The following is a 14,829-nucleotide window of genomic DNA, read 5'->3' as shown; positions in this document are numbered from 1 at the left end:
TGCACAACCTTATCAGACACCACTCCACTGCCTAAAAACTGCTTTGGCAATTAAGCTCAAAAGCAGAACAACTCAAGACCCTCCAGATCCCGGGAAGATGGAACAGTTAAGAAATGAAGCGGCATGAATTAACTGAGTCCCAGCCTACACTAAATAGGCTTAAAACTTAATGTGCAGCACCTATACCTACAGTGAGATCCTAACAGATACTCTGTAGACAGATGTTGGTTCTATATTAATGCTTTTATAGAAACCTGTTTAATTGGAAAAAATGCTCAACATTGCAAGAGCAGAGAAAAATTGGAGCAACAGATATAGCTCCAACCACGTGATGCCAGGCTAGATATATTCCCTGATTATCACATTGCGTATTAAAATTTAGTACTTAGAGTTCAATGTTTTTATGGGTAAACCTGAGAAAAAGTAACGCTGTAGAGAAAAAACACAGCAGAAAACTACAAGAGCCCACGTATCCTTTTAGTTTAAATTTAATTTGTCAGATAGAAGTTATCTATGTACAATCAGTGTGCATTGTAACAATTCTGTCAATAAAGTAATTCAAATCTTCTAAAATATTAACTGGCTGCATAGCACATTTTACATTATTGCCCATATTGAAGAGGGAACACAAAATGGACTTACAATAAATTTTGGCTGATTTGGATTCTGAAGTGTTCAGATATTTAACATTCCTTCTTTAAAACCAATGCACCTGAAAAACTTTCCAGAGCACAGTTTAGCTGGATATTTCTTACCATTTCATTACAAACAATCACAACACTGACAGTTTAATAGGGGGAAAAAAAAAAAAACCACAACCAAAAATACCCCCAAAAAACCAAAACATGTATCTAAAATCCAATATGTATCCAATAAAAAAGGAGCACTAAATGGAATGAAATGTTCCCTTTCCCCATTTTTACATTCTGAACAGTGATTCCATCAAGATATTTTATTAAAACATGTAAGTACACTGATTTTGTTTCATACTTGTGACAAGAAGGCCTGAGTTGGTGGGGAAAGGAACAGTCAGAAAAAGCCTGAGAGGGGAAAAAAGCTCATTTAATTAATTTACAATAATTTACAGCCATTTGTTTGTGTGTTTTTTGTTTTTATTATTATTATTTTTTTGTTTGTTTGTTTGTTTTGTAAAAAGGCATTATAACTGATCACAAACAGGAGAAATCCTGGCTATTTTACAGTTATAGGTACAGAATTTAAATATTCAAGCTTGTGATGAAAAAGCGGCAAGGTGGTCGCAGTGTACAATGTAAACAAGTAGCTTTGGAAAGTGAACAAAGTCCTTGAGAGTTCTTTACTAAGAAAAAAAAGAAAGTAAACTCCTCATTCGTTCCTGAAATATGAGCACAGGTCAGTGTTTAAAAGTTCATTTACAAACATAATTTAAAACGTGTTCAGCCTAAAACCACTTTGACATGAAGAGTTTTATAGTAAGATCCAGTCTGAAAGGGGCAGTGTTGAGGTCCCTGTAAAAGTAAACATCTTTCATTTCTTAAAAAAAGAGTGCCACAACATTTGCAGCACAGTGCAGCATAAACTTTAAATACAAAAATATTTTTCTTCTATTGGGATAATAGACCTTGCATCCTGGAAAGAAGTAACAATACTGCTACTGACAGAATATCCAGTCCGTATCTTTCAAGTCATGTAAGGCAATTACTGTGTTAGTTTTCTGTATATGGCTAAAAGAAGGTCCAGAAAATGTCAGTCTTTGTTATGTTTTCCGGCTACTCCATGTATGTTCAGGTGTACTTTTGTGATCTGATGAGTGTTCAAATGGGGATCTGTGTCCTAGGGGAGATCTTGAACCATAAGGAGACCTCTGATCTAATGGTGACCTTGGGCCACTACCCGAAGCTCTGTGGTCCATTTGCCAGTCTGAGTGGTACCTATAATCTCTGGAAGATTTATGATGGCTGTACTCTGAAGTGGAACGATGATCTGAATGTATCCTGAGGTCTGAATGCAAACGGTGATCTGAATGAGCCCGGCTGTCTTTTAAACTTCCTTCCAGGTTTGACCTGTGGTCTCTGCTCCTGTAGTCATCTAACTTTCTATGTTTACTATCACTGTAGTATCTAAAAAATAGAAATTATTTGTATTAGTGTTACTGAATATACGTTAAGAGCCACAATTATCTCTCTAATGCAGTTCTGTTGATTTGACATATCTTTGTAATTTTGCACTACTCAAAAAAGATGTTTTGGTGCTTGCTACAACTGTACTACAAAAACAGGAAGGGAATTCTGAACAGCTTTTAAAATTGCTGAAGAAACTCACCTGCTGTCTTGTTTGTAGTGATCCCAGTCTCTGTGATCTTTTCCATTGCTGAAGGCTGAATAGGGCCTTTTCCTAGAGTCATTTTTCTTGTAAGCATCTCCCTGATGCCTGTCTTTATGATGATCGTGGTATTGTGAAAAATGTCTATCAGAAGAGTAACTGTCCCTGCTACTGTCATCATGGTTTGTATTCTCCTTTAGTCTTTCCACATCTGTTTAATAAAGCAGAGGTTAAAAGTCTTTTCTTCACCTAATTCAAACAGCACATCTACCTGTCAGACGTAAAGTGGTATGAAAGTGACATTATAATTTGACAGAAACAAGACCTAAATAGTTGAAAGACAAATGCACTAATCTGAGCGAACTGAAAGAAACCCAGAAGTAAAAGGGAAGCAAGCCAGAATGTAGGTGTGTAGGACTCAGAAACTAAACTTTTCAACCTCTCCATTCAGTCTGTGAAGCTAAGTGTGGTCCAAATGAGCAGTGAGTAGAGGTGCCTTTAGTAAAGCAATTTTATACAGAATGGTAGCAACTTCCTCTCTAAGAAGGGATGGCCTTAGCGTGAATAGGAGTTTTAAAGGTACACCCTGTTAATGCAAGACTTCAAGTGGTATTCCTAAAATACAGTATGTTGATTTTAAGTCCATGAAAATATACAGTGTTACATAACACAAAGCAAGTATTACAAGAAGGCAGGTGTGGGAGCATAGAAAAATCAGTGTTACTGTCAACAATAAAAGTCAGCCCATGTAACTAATTACAAACTGTGACTTCAAGGAATAGCTTGCTTTCTTAAATGGTAGTGACATTACAACAGCTACAAATCGGCACAGAATTTCCAAGAAATTTACAGGTTTTGAGTAGACCTCTCTCCCTCCCCAAAATTAAACACAAAAAATGTTTCCAAAAATTTTTTAAAGGATGGTCAAATAACTTGCTACTAAAACCAGTAAGTACCAGCTTCAGTCTGCACTCTGCTGGATTTCATCAGCAAACTAGTAAAGTTTTGCTAATCAGCCTATGTCCGTGATACTTAGCAGTGTGTGAGACAGACGAAATTAAATAAACAAGAAAACTAAGATATCTAACACAAGAATATACTTAAGGTTTCTTACCTGGATTTCTAATTACATGTGTATTCACATTGCTGCTAATATTCTGGTCATTGTGTTGCTAAAAGAGACAAGTACAAAAACTCATTGCTAAATCCCAAAATTCATCTGAATTCATTAGAAAAATATCCTGGCCAAAGAGACTACTTTACTAAAAACACAAATGCTACTTGTATAGCTATTTCTGTGTTCCTTATAATCCTTTAAATCTAATAAAAGAGCTATAATACTTAAAATACATCTTTGTATCTTTAGAAAGGGTCTGAAAACATTACCTGAGACTCTTGGCGTTTTTTGATTGCATGTTTATACAGTTTGTGCAGCTTTCTAGCATCAAATTCTGTAAACTTAGAGACAAAAATCCACAAATTTCTGAGGAAGAAAAGAGAAGTTATAATTTTTCTATACATTTATTTTTCTTATATTATGCAACAGAATATGGATTTAACTGAAATTATTTGAACAGTACTTCAGTAAACCAGAAACACTATAAAATTTACACAGTATTCCCTAGCTGCACAGCAAACATTACCTAGCTGTATTTCAAACATTTGAAAAATTAATTCCTTTAACAATTTGTCACTTTGTAATATTTATCATAAGTACTTCAGAGTGAAAAGTGCATGGAAAGTAGTACTAATAACAATTGTGTTAACAGAATGATTTGTGAAACTGCTTAAAAATGTAGCTATCAGTTTATGTATGTCTTCTGGAAGTTTGTTTGAATTTTGAGTATTTACCACTCAGTAAATAAAAATTTAAGTAAGTAAAGTAAGTAAAAAACCCTTGAAATCTCTTACAGTATAAGACATTTGACCTACAAGCCTCATTTCATGAAAATAGCAGTGAGAGAATTTTTCCACATAATTCCAAAGCTTTTGAAACCAAATGAGAACTGTGAAAGAGGATGGAAGTGGCATGACAATAAGTTTCTGCCTAATCTGTGCTTGAAGGAATGAAAGAAGAACAAATCAAGTGTGTTGCTGTCAAGATGCCAAAACTCTGAAGAAAACATTTTCTTCTATGATCACAGGTAACAGATCTAAAGTCTAGAATTCTTTTAGTCAAATTTAGAGGTGGAATGCTTAAAAAAAGACTACAGAATACTAGTGTTCAGAAGTATCTGAAGCGTGCAGGCTCAGGAAGCCACAGTCTGCTCCCTTCACTGTGATTATTTAAACATTATAATTTTGGTCTAGAAGTTTGCAAAAGTAGACAACCAGTCAATGGTATGCCTAATGAAACCTGTATAACTTTATATAAGCTAAGTAGCTTAACTACGCTTCTTCTTATCAAAGATAGCTGAAATACATATTTTAATAATCTACATATAATACTGTAGCATTATTATGAATAATAGCTCTATTATGAGTTTCCACTTAATGAAATAAAACATTTACCAAAAATGTAAGACATGGATCTTGGTTTTGTATTTCAGATCACCTTAATATTTTTAAGTAAAGCAAGTAAAAACAGCAGAAGCATTCTACACTGATGGAAGTCTTCAAGAAAATGAAACACTTAACAGACTTTTGTATAAGGAAGTGCAGGATGTATTTTCAACCATAAAAGATTAAAGTACACATTCCGATAAAGGTAACTCAAGTTGCATTAAGAAATTCACGATGAAATACAAGAAGTTGACAAACCAACAATTTCTCTTAATTTTTTTAAACTGTCACCTCATGATGATGCAAACTCTTCATTTTTGAAATACATGTGAGTATGTTATGATAAATACTTTTATCAAGTCACAGTTAATATGTAATTTAATTTTAGAGTATATTTTAAAAAGAATAAAGAATTCTGCAACTCAAGATCATTCAAAGCCCAGCAGAAATTTAGAATTGCCTATTTTTTAACAGGAATTAAAAAACCCCAAACCTCAAAGCTGAACAAAACAGATCCTTAAAGGTAAGAATGCTTTTCCACTAAACACAGTCTAAGTAACAAGTTACCTAGTGTTTGCTTTCGGTTGTAAGAAGTGATATGCCTCCACCTACTGGACAAAATGCATTGCTATGTAGTATGAAAAAGTCAATCAATTAAAAGTCAGAACCATCTATAATCACTCTTTTATAGATTCCTATTTAAAACAGCAGAAAAATACAAGAAAGGGAGAATAAGAAATGAGAGAAATAATTAAAAACTATTCTGCTTAATAGAAGCAATTATAGATTTTCCTTTATCAAGAAAAACGAAGGAGAGTAACTTACTTTCTCCACTGTTTAATTTGTTCAGGATTTGTGTACTCCTTCAGACATTCAGTAATGTGATCCCCAATTTTGATTAGACACTGTCTAGTATGTTCCAGCTGCTCTCTTTCAGAAAGGCCCTTCTCTGGTCGGTCCAGCTGTTTCAATGCTGCTTTGACCGGCCTCATTCTTTCTTTGCACTGTAAGATGGAAAAAAGGAATGTATTAATTCAAATAAAAAGAAAAAAGAATTCTAAAACATGACCCACCCTTTACTGTGATAAATATATACAGGCAAAGACAGTATTGTTACAAACCAAATGAAACACAAGACTTGCTCACAGCTCTCAAAACAAAACAAAAAAATGTTTTACAGGTTTGGAAAAAGTTGTATTTTAAAACCAGTTGAAAATTTACTCCTCTATGAAAGCATTAGATTGTATAAAATACACATATCAAGGATTTAAGAAAGAACTAATTTAATACAAGGGATTTCCTGAGGAAAAGGGCTCCTTACAACTGGGTTTTATAATCATAGTTATAACTTTCAGAGCAAGCATATAGGACAAAACTTAAACATTTTAGCACCTTGAAAGCTATACAGACTCAATGTCAAAATTAAATATCAGAGTGTTCAGTATTTTTTAAATAGATACTTTCTGCAACAATTAAATCTGGGATTCAGCAGAGGATCAACATTGCTTCTCTGAGCAGTTTTTAAACTGCAGTCCTATGCAGATACTAGCAGAACTTGTGCTATCTAGGGTAAAGCTAGTTTTGATATGCCTAGATTAGTAACAGTGATGGCAACAAAGATGTATGTCATATGTGCGTTCTTGAATTTTCACACTTTGAATCAGATGTTTTAATAATAAATCCAGATGAAACCAGTTAGCATGATTTAAATTACAGACACTGGCTTAGGAATACCATCCAACTACAATGGCATGGTAAACAGATGAAATCCATATTCTCCTTGTCACAAAGAGCCAAATTAGTTAAGCCTGAACAACCCACAGTAGTAATTTCCATTTGAAAGTGTAGTAAAATATGCTAATTAGACTGCATCTGACCATGGCATAATGGTAAACATACATTCCAGAACAAAAAGCCTAGACAAAAACCCCATGTTGTTCTATACACAGACCCAACCTAGAATTACTCCCAGTAAGAACAAAAAGAAGTCTGTAGCACCCCCCCGCCCCCCCCCCCAAAAAAATTTGAAAAAACAAACAAATGTTTGGAATGGAATGAAATCAAGTATCACCATTTCCATGTAAGCTTCTAGGGACAACTCAGAAGAAATCACAGAAGCTGTTCCATTGCCGCTCATACCTCTATGTAATTAAGCAGCTGCATTACGTATTGCACTAGCCACAGCTTAAAGTAGCCTTTAAAAGACAGCTTACAGAGTGCACTGCTTAAGTACAGAAGTGATCAGAAAAATGTAACTGTATATGGAATTCAAGTGATTTTCTGTCACTTGACCACACAAACATATCTATATAAATCACATGAGGCTCATCCTGGAAATCACACGTGAGTTACTTGGATTGTTTAGAATAAAACTATACATAGACCAGTCACTGCCATAGTCAAGAGAATCTTATTTGCGTGTCACAGCCAGCACCAACAATAGCACCAATAAACCTGACTGGCAGAAACAAAAAAACTCTTGAAATTTGAATGACGAAACACCCACAGGGGAGTAGCTGCTCAAAGTAACTCATTGATACCTTTCCAAAGGCCCCAGCAGACCTATAAAACTTTACATAAATTGTGAGTATGTACCTTTTTTCCTCTAGTATTGATTCTGTTCTTAGACAGAAATAGTGATTAAATGAAATTATTTTGGTGTCAGAGATTACTCCAGTAAGGTATTTCTAAGGACTTTAGCATTTGTTCCTTCCTGTGTCTACTAATTTAAGTCTGCAATACTCAAGGAGGGAAGTGCTGAAACTTAATTTCTCTTGTTATCTTACAAAGAAGAAAGGCATATTTGATAAGGCGAAGCCAGAGACTCAAGCAATTGCATTGAAGTTCATTCATGTTTACTCTAAGAAGCAGGATACACAAGTTATTCTTGAAGATGTATCTTTACAGTCTATATTCTAAATCTATTCAGCACACAGACCACTGGATAAGTTTTCCTACTGTCCTGCATAAATACAGTAAGCCACAAAATTAAACTGCTGAAATGAAGACAAAAATTACTTTAGTACAGTGCCAATTAACATTCATTGATCTGAGACTTTACTAGCAAAAGATCACCTGTGTTACTGTGCTCAATAACAGAATCAAGAACATCAGAAATTGTCCTCATTTAGACTATAAAGTATAAACACTAACTTACCAAAAAACAGACTTACCACACTAAATGTTTTCTGATCCAGTTCTTCAGATTCTTCTGATATAGGAACTGGTTCACTAGTTGCAGTAATATGAACTGGAGTATCCAACAATGGAATTTTTTTACTTTTTTCTTTATTTTCAGATTTTACTTCATTTACCTAAAAACAAGATATAAAAATATTTATGTAAACTTTATTTTGGCTCTGGAATTATCCTATAATATATAACAATCCCCATAACTACTGCATTCTCTTCAATAACAAGAATAAAAACTATGCTGACATACAGTGACAGTACATTTTACTTTCTCTGTGGGATGGAAAAGGAGAATGGAAAAGGAATAAAAGAATTTCTTGCACACACTTTTACTCTCAGTCCAGCTAAGATATGTATCATTGAAGACATAATTTCCCCATTTCATATGCCTGTCCTCATGGTTTCAGATAGTAAAAATAAAACTTCAAATGATGTAAAAGACTTCAATGAAATGACAACCAATCAGATCCAAAATACCTTTTCATCTCAAAATCATTCACAAAAACCTAGTGGCCTTTTCTAGTGCTATATAAGATAAGTAAACCTAGTTACCTTCTCTTCCTTTACTTCTTTTTCTTTCTGTGTGGATTCTTTTACTTTGTTTTCTCTCTTTTCTTTAATATCTTTTTCTTTTAATTCTTTCTTATCCTCTTTTTCTTTTTTCTCCCTTTTCAAATCCCTCTTATTTTCCTTTTCTTTTGTCTCTCTTTTTTCTTCAGCTTCCTTCTTTATACCAATATCTGGCTCAGGCTTTTCTTCATTTTCTTTTTCTGCTTTAATTTTTTTATGTGGATGTTTCACTGAAACAATCTCATCCTGCAATACGCAAGCATATATGTCACATCAAACTGAGTTCCTATCTATACAAGTGTTGTAACCATCAGATTAAAACATACTTTTTATCTGTGCATTTTTTTTTTCTTTTTGGACATAGATTTAACACCTATCAAATAGAACCAAATGCAGTTGTAAAGAAAGATGAGAACTACTCACTCACTTCCTTGATGTGACAAAGCAAGTACTGATTTGGCAGTGGTAGTGGGGGTCAGAAATTATGTCCATTTAACTTAGAATTAACTTAGAATTCTGTCCCTCTAAAAGGTAGTTAGGCTCTGAAGAACTAAAAACTAAAAGGAAGTAGGTCTCACAAAACTGAGCTGATTGGTCAGAACACTCAAGTGATGGGGATGTTAGAAGACCTCTGTTCTAGTTAGCTTTGTCCTGCTAACTTTTTACTGATCCCATATTAAACATTCACAGGAGAAGGTAACAAAGTCCCAGCTTTCTCTTTTCCAGAGGTGTTCTTTTTACCAGGCTTAAAAAAAGGTCTTAGTTATAGATTGTCTGATAGGGACCCATTTAATTATTTGAAGGTGAACAAAATACCACTCCACTGGTCTTTATAATATTCACTTATAAGGTTTGAGATGGAAACTCAAATCCTTTGAGACACAGAAAAATACTGTAATAAGTAACAAAAGTATTATGTACAGGTGCAAGAATCATTCTCATTTTTTAATTGATTTGAAGTACACCCTGGAAAGGCATATAAAGAATCCATTGCAGAGAAACAGATGAAAGAATGCCTAATACAAGAACCTGAACAAGTTACTTAGATGAGGTATCAAGTAATCAGCCCAACCAGGACATCAGTATTTAGATGGAAATGGAAACTTCCCAGCAAAAATCCAATTACTTCAAGAATTTCCTGAATGTTCCAGCAATTAAACAGGTAAGTTTTAAATATTGCACTAATGCTTAGTGCAGTAAGTATTAAATATTGCACTAAATATTGCAATAAGTATGGCAGCTAAGTAGCTAAAGCCAACCGTTTAGGTGGTTAAAGCCCATTTCTGTATATAGTCCATTTTTCAGAAGTCCAATTGTTAGTCTGTGTCCAAAAGTATTAAAGTGATGAATATCTGTTATTAAATATACAAAAGGGGACAGCATTCTAGGCACTTTCCAAAAACATAACAAGTCAATCAACTGACTGGCAGTGTCTTCTGTTTTGAGTGGGGATGAAGTCTAACAGTCATTTTTTAAGTAGTCTGAACACTTAATTTGCTTAGTTTTATGATTCAGTTGCCCATGTTAATTTACTGGGAACTGTGACAACACTTACAGTTCTTAGTCTTACATTCCAGACAAATTATTGTATCTATAAACATAAGCTGGTCTACATTTGAAGGTTTTTTTTTTTTTCCTGGCTTTTAATTTTATTCTTCATGGTACAATTTAAATACATACACGAATACTTTAGTTAAAAATTACTGTTTTTATAGATGTATCATGGTTAAGGCTGACTCAGTTTTAACTGAGTATTTGCAGAAGTTTTTTCTCCTCTAGAGTGAGATGACAATTACAATGGTTTGTAATAGTTTAAAATGGTTACATATGACACTTCAATTTAGTTTATTTTAAACCAAGTAGTATTTTAATGATATGTACAGATTTGTACTGATTTTATTTAAGCTACTTTCAAAATCATAAAATTAGGTGTGACATGACCCTAAACTTTACCTAGATTTTTATCTCTAGTGGTTTCTGCTGTGTGATAAATGTTAGAAATAGAAAGACCCAACAAAAGCAGAGGCCTAAAGGAACGCATCAGAAGTAACAGAACACAACAAGGTTAAATAGCCAGTTAAACAGTCTTTTTGGATAATGAAAGCCATGCCATATACAGCAGCTGTCACATGCAAGTCTTGAAATACCGTTTATTCATGCTGCTCATTCTAATTGAGCTTGATGTTTTTTACCTGAGCCTGAATAAAAAAACTTTACCTGAAGAATCACTATCAGTAGTAATAGCACATTAGCCAGAAACATTAGTTTTATAATTGTGTGTTACATTAGGTTTGCATTTCTAGCAGACACAATGCTGAAGTCTTTAAAGAATGCTGAAACTGAGCAATGCCACTTGTAATTAGACCACAACATTTTTTTATAATAAAATTTGGAAAACTACTCATAATTCCTCAGCTACTGGCTTATCATTGAGTTAAAATAGATACAGTCTCCCATGTGCTTGTACTGATGCAACATCAACTATAGTGGCACAGGAAAAGGATGACATTCAGGTGCTTCAATTTTATTAAGTCAAGCAGAAGATAAAATAGAAATTGACACTAATAGAAGAACTAAGTAGCCATCTTTACCATATGAAAGATATTTACCTTGTTATCCTCATCATCATCTTCATCAGATTTTTCCGAGGGTTGTGGTGAAGAATCACTTTTTATTTCTTCTTTTATTTTTGCAGCCTTTATCACCTTATTCTTCTTAGTTCTTGTTTTCCTTCTCTTTGAATTGCCCTGAATGCAAATAGGTCTATTTAATATGTCAACTGACAAGCACCTTTGCACCACAGTTGCAAAAAAAGATTATTTTTTGTTTTACATCGAATAGAGGTTCATTTTATTTTATTTATTGCCACTAATGACCACCGCTTTTCTCAGGACTGGAGACAGAGCATACTGCAACAGTAGAGAATACATACAAATAATAAGAGAATAATACAGTATGAAACTCGCAACTAATTTCTTGTCTTAGTCTCATGTAATATGATTAGCAATACAGAATAATACTACACAAACAAGAAGACCAGAACTAAAAAAGAAAAAGAATAGGATCAGCTGATGTGAAGCATATTGTTTTATCTAACTAATGAATGCCAAATTTTACTTACTGCACCAGCAAGCCTTTGTGCTTCCTTCCTTGCAAGGTCTTTATTCAGTAATTTAATGAGGTAGTCTGCACGGGTCTGTAACTGCTTCGCCTGGGGTTTTTTATCTGGATCATCAGGCAAAATCTGAGGAGAACAACGGTTGTATCACAGCTATGAGTACATAGTATCAAGTTTGGAAGATGCTAGCCTGGAGCACACAGAACAGAAAAAGCTGCGTAAAAGAAGGTAGAAAACAATCCACTTCAACTATACCTAGCAAATATGCCAGCATGCTTGAAGCAATGGAAAATTTCTTAACTGTTCTAATTTCTCTCCAATCACACAGCCAATGCAGAGTCTTGGAAATTGCCTCACAGTTTAAAACAAACTCAAGAAACCAGCCTCAGATTTCTGTTTCCACTCTGATAGTTTAGCTAAGAAATTCTGAGCTGCTGTACCAGTCACCCACAGAACTCCTGGCTCTGCCTCATTCATCTTCTAAATGCAGAATTCACTACAGGATATTGCAGATGCCAAAAATATAAATGGGCGGTTTCAAAAAACAGACAAATTAATGGAAGGCAGGAGTAGGAATCACTATTAAACGAATTTGGACACAACCCTGGCTCCTCAAATCCCAAAACTGTAGGTTGTTGGCACTGTCACAAAGTTTATTTCACCCCAGTCTTTCCCTCAATACCTGTTGCTCACTACTGCTACGGAGCTATTGCACTAATTCTAGTACAGCTATTCTCATGTTGTGAGTGACAGACAGCTTCAAGTGAAGAACCTGGGGATTAAGTGGGGATGGGGAAACCAAATCTCTAGAAAAACCTCCCTTCCCAAAGTTCAAGAACACAAAATGGACAAAACCAGAACATCTGAAATAGAGAAGGAAAAGACTGAAAAGAAAAATTCAAGTGACAGAGGTCCAACTACATGGAAATACAGCAACATAATTGACTGCAAGAAGGCATATTTCAACCGAATACAGAAGACCTTAAAACCTAATAATATACCACAAGAAGGATACTAAGAAGTACAACTGACATATAATGTCTCTGCCATTTCAGTTATCATAAAATAAGCTCTTTCAGTAACTGTTCTTAGTAGCATTATTACCTAAACAAAAAGAGTCCTTGATGAAATGGTGTAGATGACATACCTTCTGTGTCAAACTAAGATCAGGATCCATTTTTATCATTTCCCAGCTGCCATAACCATATTCATAGATGCCTATTAACAGATTGGAATCATCTTCCTTACCCCAATCTATATCAAAATGAGCAGCCTTGGTGTGGCATGGGATGACATATCTAGCAGAAATAAATTATAAAGACAAATAAGGAATTTTTACTTCTGAAGGTCAGCAAGGGGGAAGGGAACATACTAAAAGTGATGTAACAAGATTTATTTTCTCTGCTAAGATGCTGGTATATTTAGGAAATTAATCCAAACATTTATCATTATATTTTAACATTTCTATAAAATATTTACTGAAATCAGCAGTGAAATGTGTTTTAAGGCTGATCAAGACTAAAATATGAAGAGCAACAGACATCTGTCTGTGGCCATGAGCTGTGTCACAGAGTTGGCTAGCCATGAATAAAAGCATAAATCATCATCCAAGTGTAACTGATAACTAAGTGGATAGTTTGGGTATTGTGATACACAAGGCAGCAAGGGAAAAAGTTCAGAGGGTAGAAACAACCAACTACTGCTGCTCTTTGACAGATACTGCTTTCCCCCCACGCAGAGATGACACATACAGCAGCTCCTCAGCAAGCCTGAATTCTAGTCCTGGTTATTATTAGTAACTGAACACAGTCCCCAGTGAATATAATTGAGAAGCCAAAGCTGGTACTGGCTTTCTACGGCAAGGGAAGAAAGAAGAACAGATGGGGAGTAGGTTACTGCTGCCAGTCCTTACAGGGAATAGAGGGACAATGCTGTCACAGTGTGCTTTGAGTCAAAGTTGTCTGAAAAAAGCTAATAAAACTTGAAAAGTTTTCTACATTACTACTTCCTTTAAAAAAAAATACCTTTTTCTTTCTTCTGGATCTGAAGGAATGGATTTGTGCAATGGTGCCAACTCTTCTTCATGAGAGATGACTAGCTTTGCATTCACCTGCACTCCTGAGATTCGGAATGTTGGGCCTTTAACTTTCCCAAGTCTACCTCCTTAAAATAAAGGACAAAGCTATTAAAATATTTACTTTTATGAATATCATACAGAAAAATGTAAAGAAAACAAGTAAGATTGATGCTACAGCAGCAAACTTTCAATTATACCAAATTACTTTTTCTTAACCAAATGCTTGAATTAAGCTCCAGAATCAAAAAGTCTTTCAGAGAGTAACAGATCACTTTTAAACTTCACAGTAAAGCAAAAACATACTGCATTCTCCAATGACAATTCACACACAGAAAGGGAAAAACAAAAAAGTCATCTTACTATAACCCTTTTTTAAGATCACCCAGCATGCCAATATTTTTGTTTATATTTTCCCCCAACAAAACTGTTTTGTGTTGTGATCAGAGTGCAAGAATTCAGACTTCTTGACATTTTTTATTGCCCGCCAAGCCCCATGAACACATTGTACCTGCTCTTTCTTGTCCAGATGAATTGTCCTTTAAAGCTTTAATGCATCCATTATGTACAAGCTCTCCCAAACGTCTAAGATCTGTCTCTGATTTATCAACTAGCTCAGCATCTCTAGCTACAGCATCTAACCTGTAATAAAACACATACATATTTTTATAGCTCTGAAAGTTTAGTAATTGTGAATGACTCCTTCAGACTTTGAAACTAGAGAAACGATCCTGTAAGTTATCAGTCACCTGCATTTGCTATGCTGTGTACAATTTTGAACCAAAAAAAAAAAAAAGAAAAAAAAAGTGATTCAGGTATCAGAGGACAATACAAAAAGAACTGTAAAGGACCCTAACCCTATAGTTTTGAGTTAAATTACTGCATGTCTCTAAAAAAAGAAAAGGAATCATTGTATATAATATGTTCATATGGACTATAAATATTTTTAAGGAAAATAAGGATGGGAAGTTTTTCTTAAAATATGGAATAATAAAGAAAGTTTAAAAATAAGAACTGACAATAAGGAAAATGCAAAACTAATTTTGACAGTCAGTGGATAAACTGATAGGCT

General features: G+C 34.5%; 1 protein-coding gene across 1 annotated transcript in view; it reads right to left on the bottom strand.

Annotated features, from left to right (window-relative positions):
- Positions 1-344: 344 nt before the first annotated feature.
- The window catches only part of CHD1 (chromodomain helicase DNA binding protein 1), a 60,442-nt gene continuing 45,957 nt past the window's right edge, over positions 345-14,829 (bottom strand). The window contains exons 25-36 of the mRNA XM_009321782.1: positions 14,269-14,399; positions 13,708-13,846; positions 12,831-12,981; positions 11,687-11,809; positions 11,175-11,312; positions 8,548-8,811; positions 7,977-8,117; positions 5,629-5,807; positions 3,688-3,784; positions 3,416-3,473; positions 2,302-2,512; positions 345-2,099 (exon numbers count right to left, since the gene is read on the bottom strand). Of these exons, the coding sequence (XP_009320057.1) occupies positions 1,736-2,099; positions 2,302-2,512; positions 3,416-3,473; positions 3,688-3,784; positions 5,629-5,807; positions 7,977-8,117; positions 8,548-8,811; positions 11,175-11,312; positions 11,687-11,809; positions 12,831-12,981; positions 13,708-13,846; positions 14,269-14,399 (1,996 nt within the window). The 3' untranslated portion in view covers positions 345-1,735. The remainder of the gene's footprint in view (positions 2,100-2,301; positions 2,513-3,415; positions 3,474-3,687; positions 3,785-5,628; positions 5,808-7,976; positions 8,118-8,547; positions 8,812-11,174; positions 11,313-11,686; positions 11,810-12,830; positions 12,982-13,707; positions 13,847-14,268; positions 14,400-14,829) is intronic.

The sequence above is a fragment of the Pygoscelis adeliae genome, unplaced genomic scaffold, assembly GCF_000699105.1.
Source record: "Pygoscelis adeliae isolate BGI_AS28 unplaced genomic scaffold, ASM69910v1 Scaffold164, whole genome shotgun sequence".
Lineage (NCBI taxonomy): Eukaryota > Metazoa > Chordata > Aves > Sphenisciformes > Spheniscidae > Pygoscelis > Pygoscelis adeliae.
The sequence above is the reverse complement of the archived record's forward strand: the minus strand, read 5'-3'. Positions and strand labels throughout refer to the sequence as shown.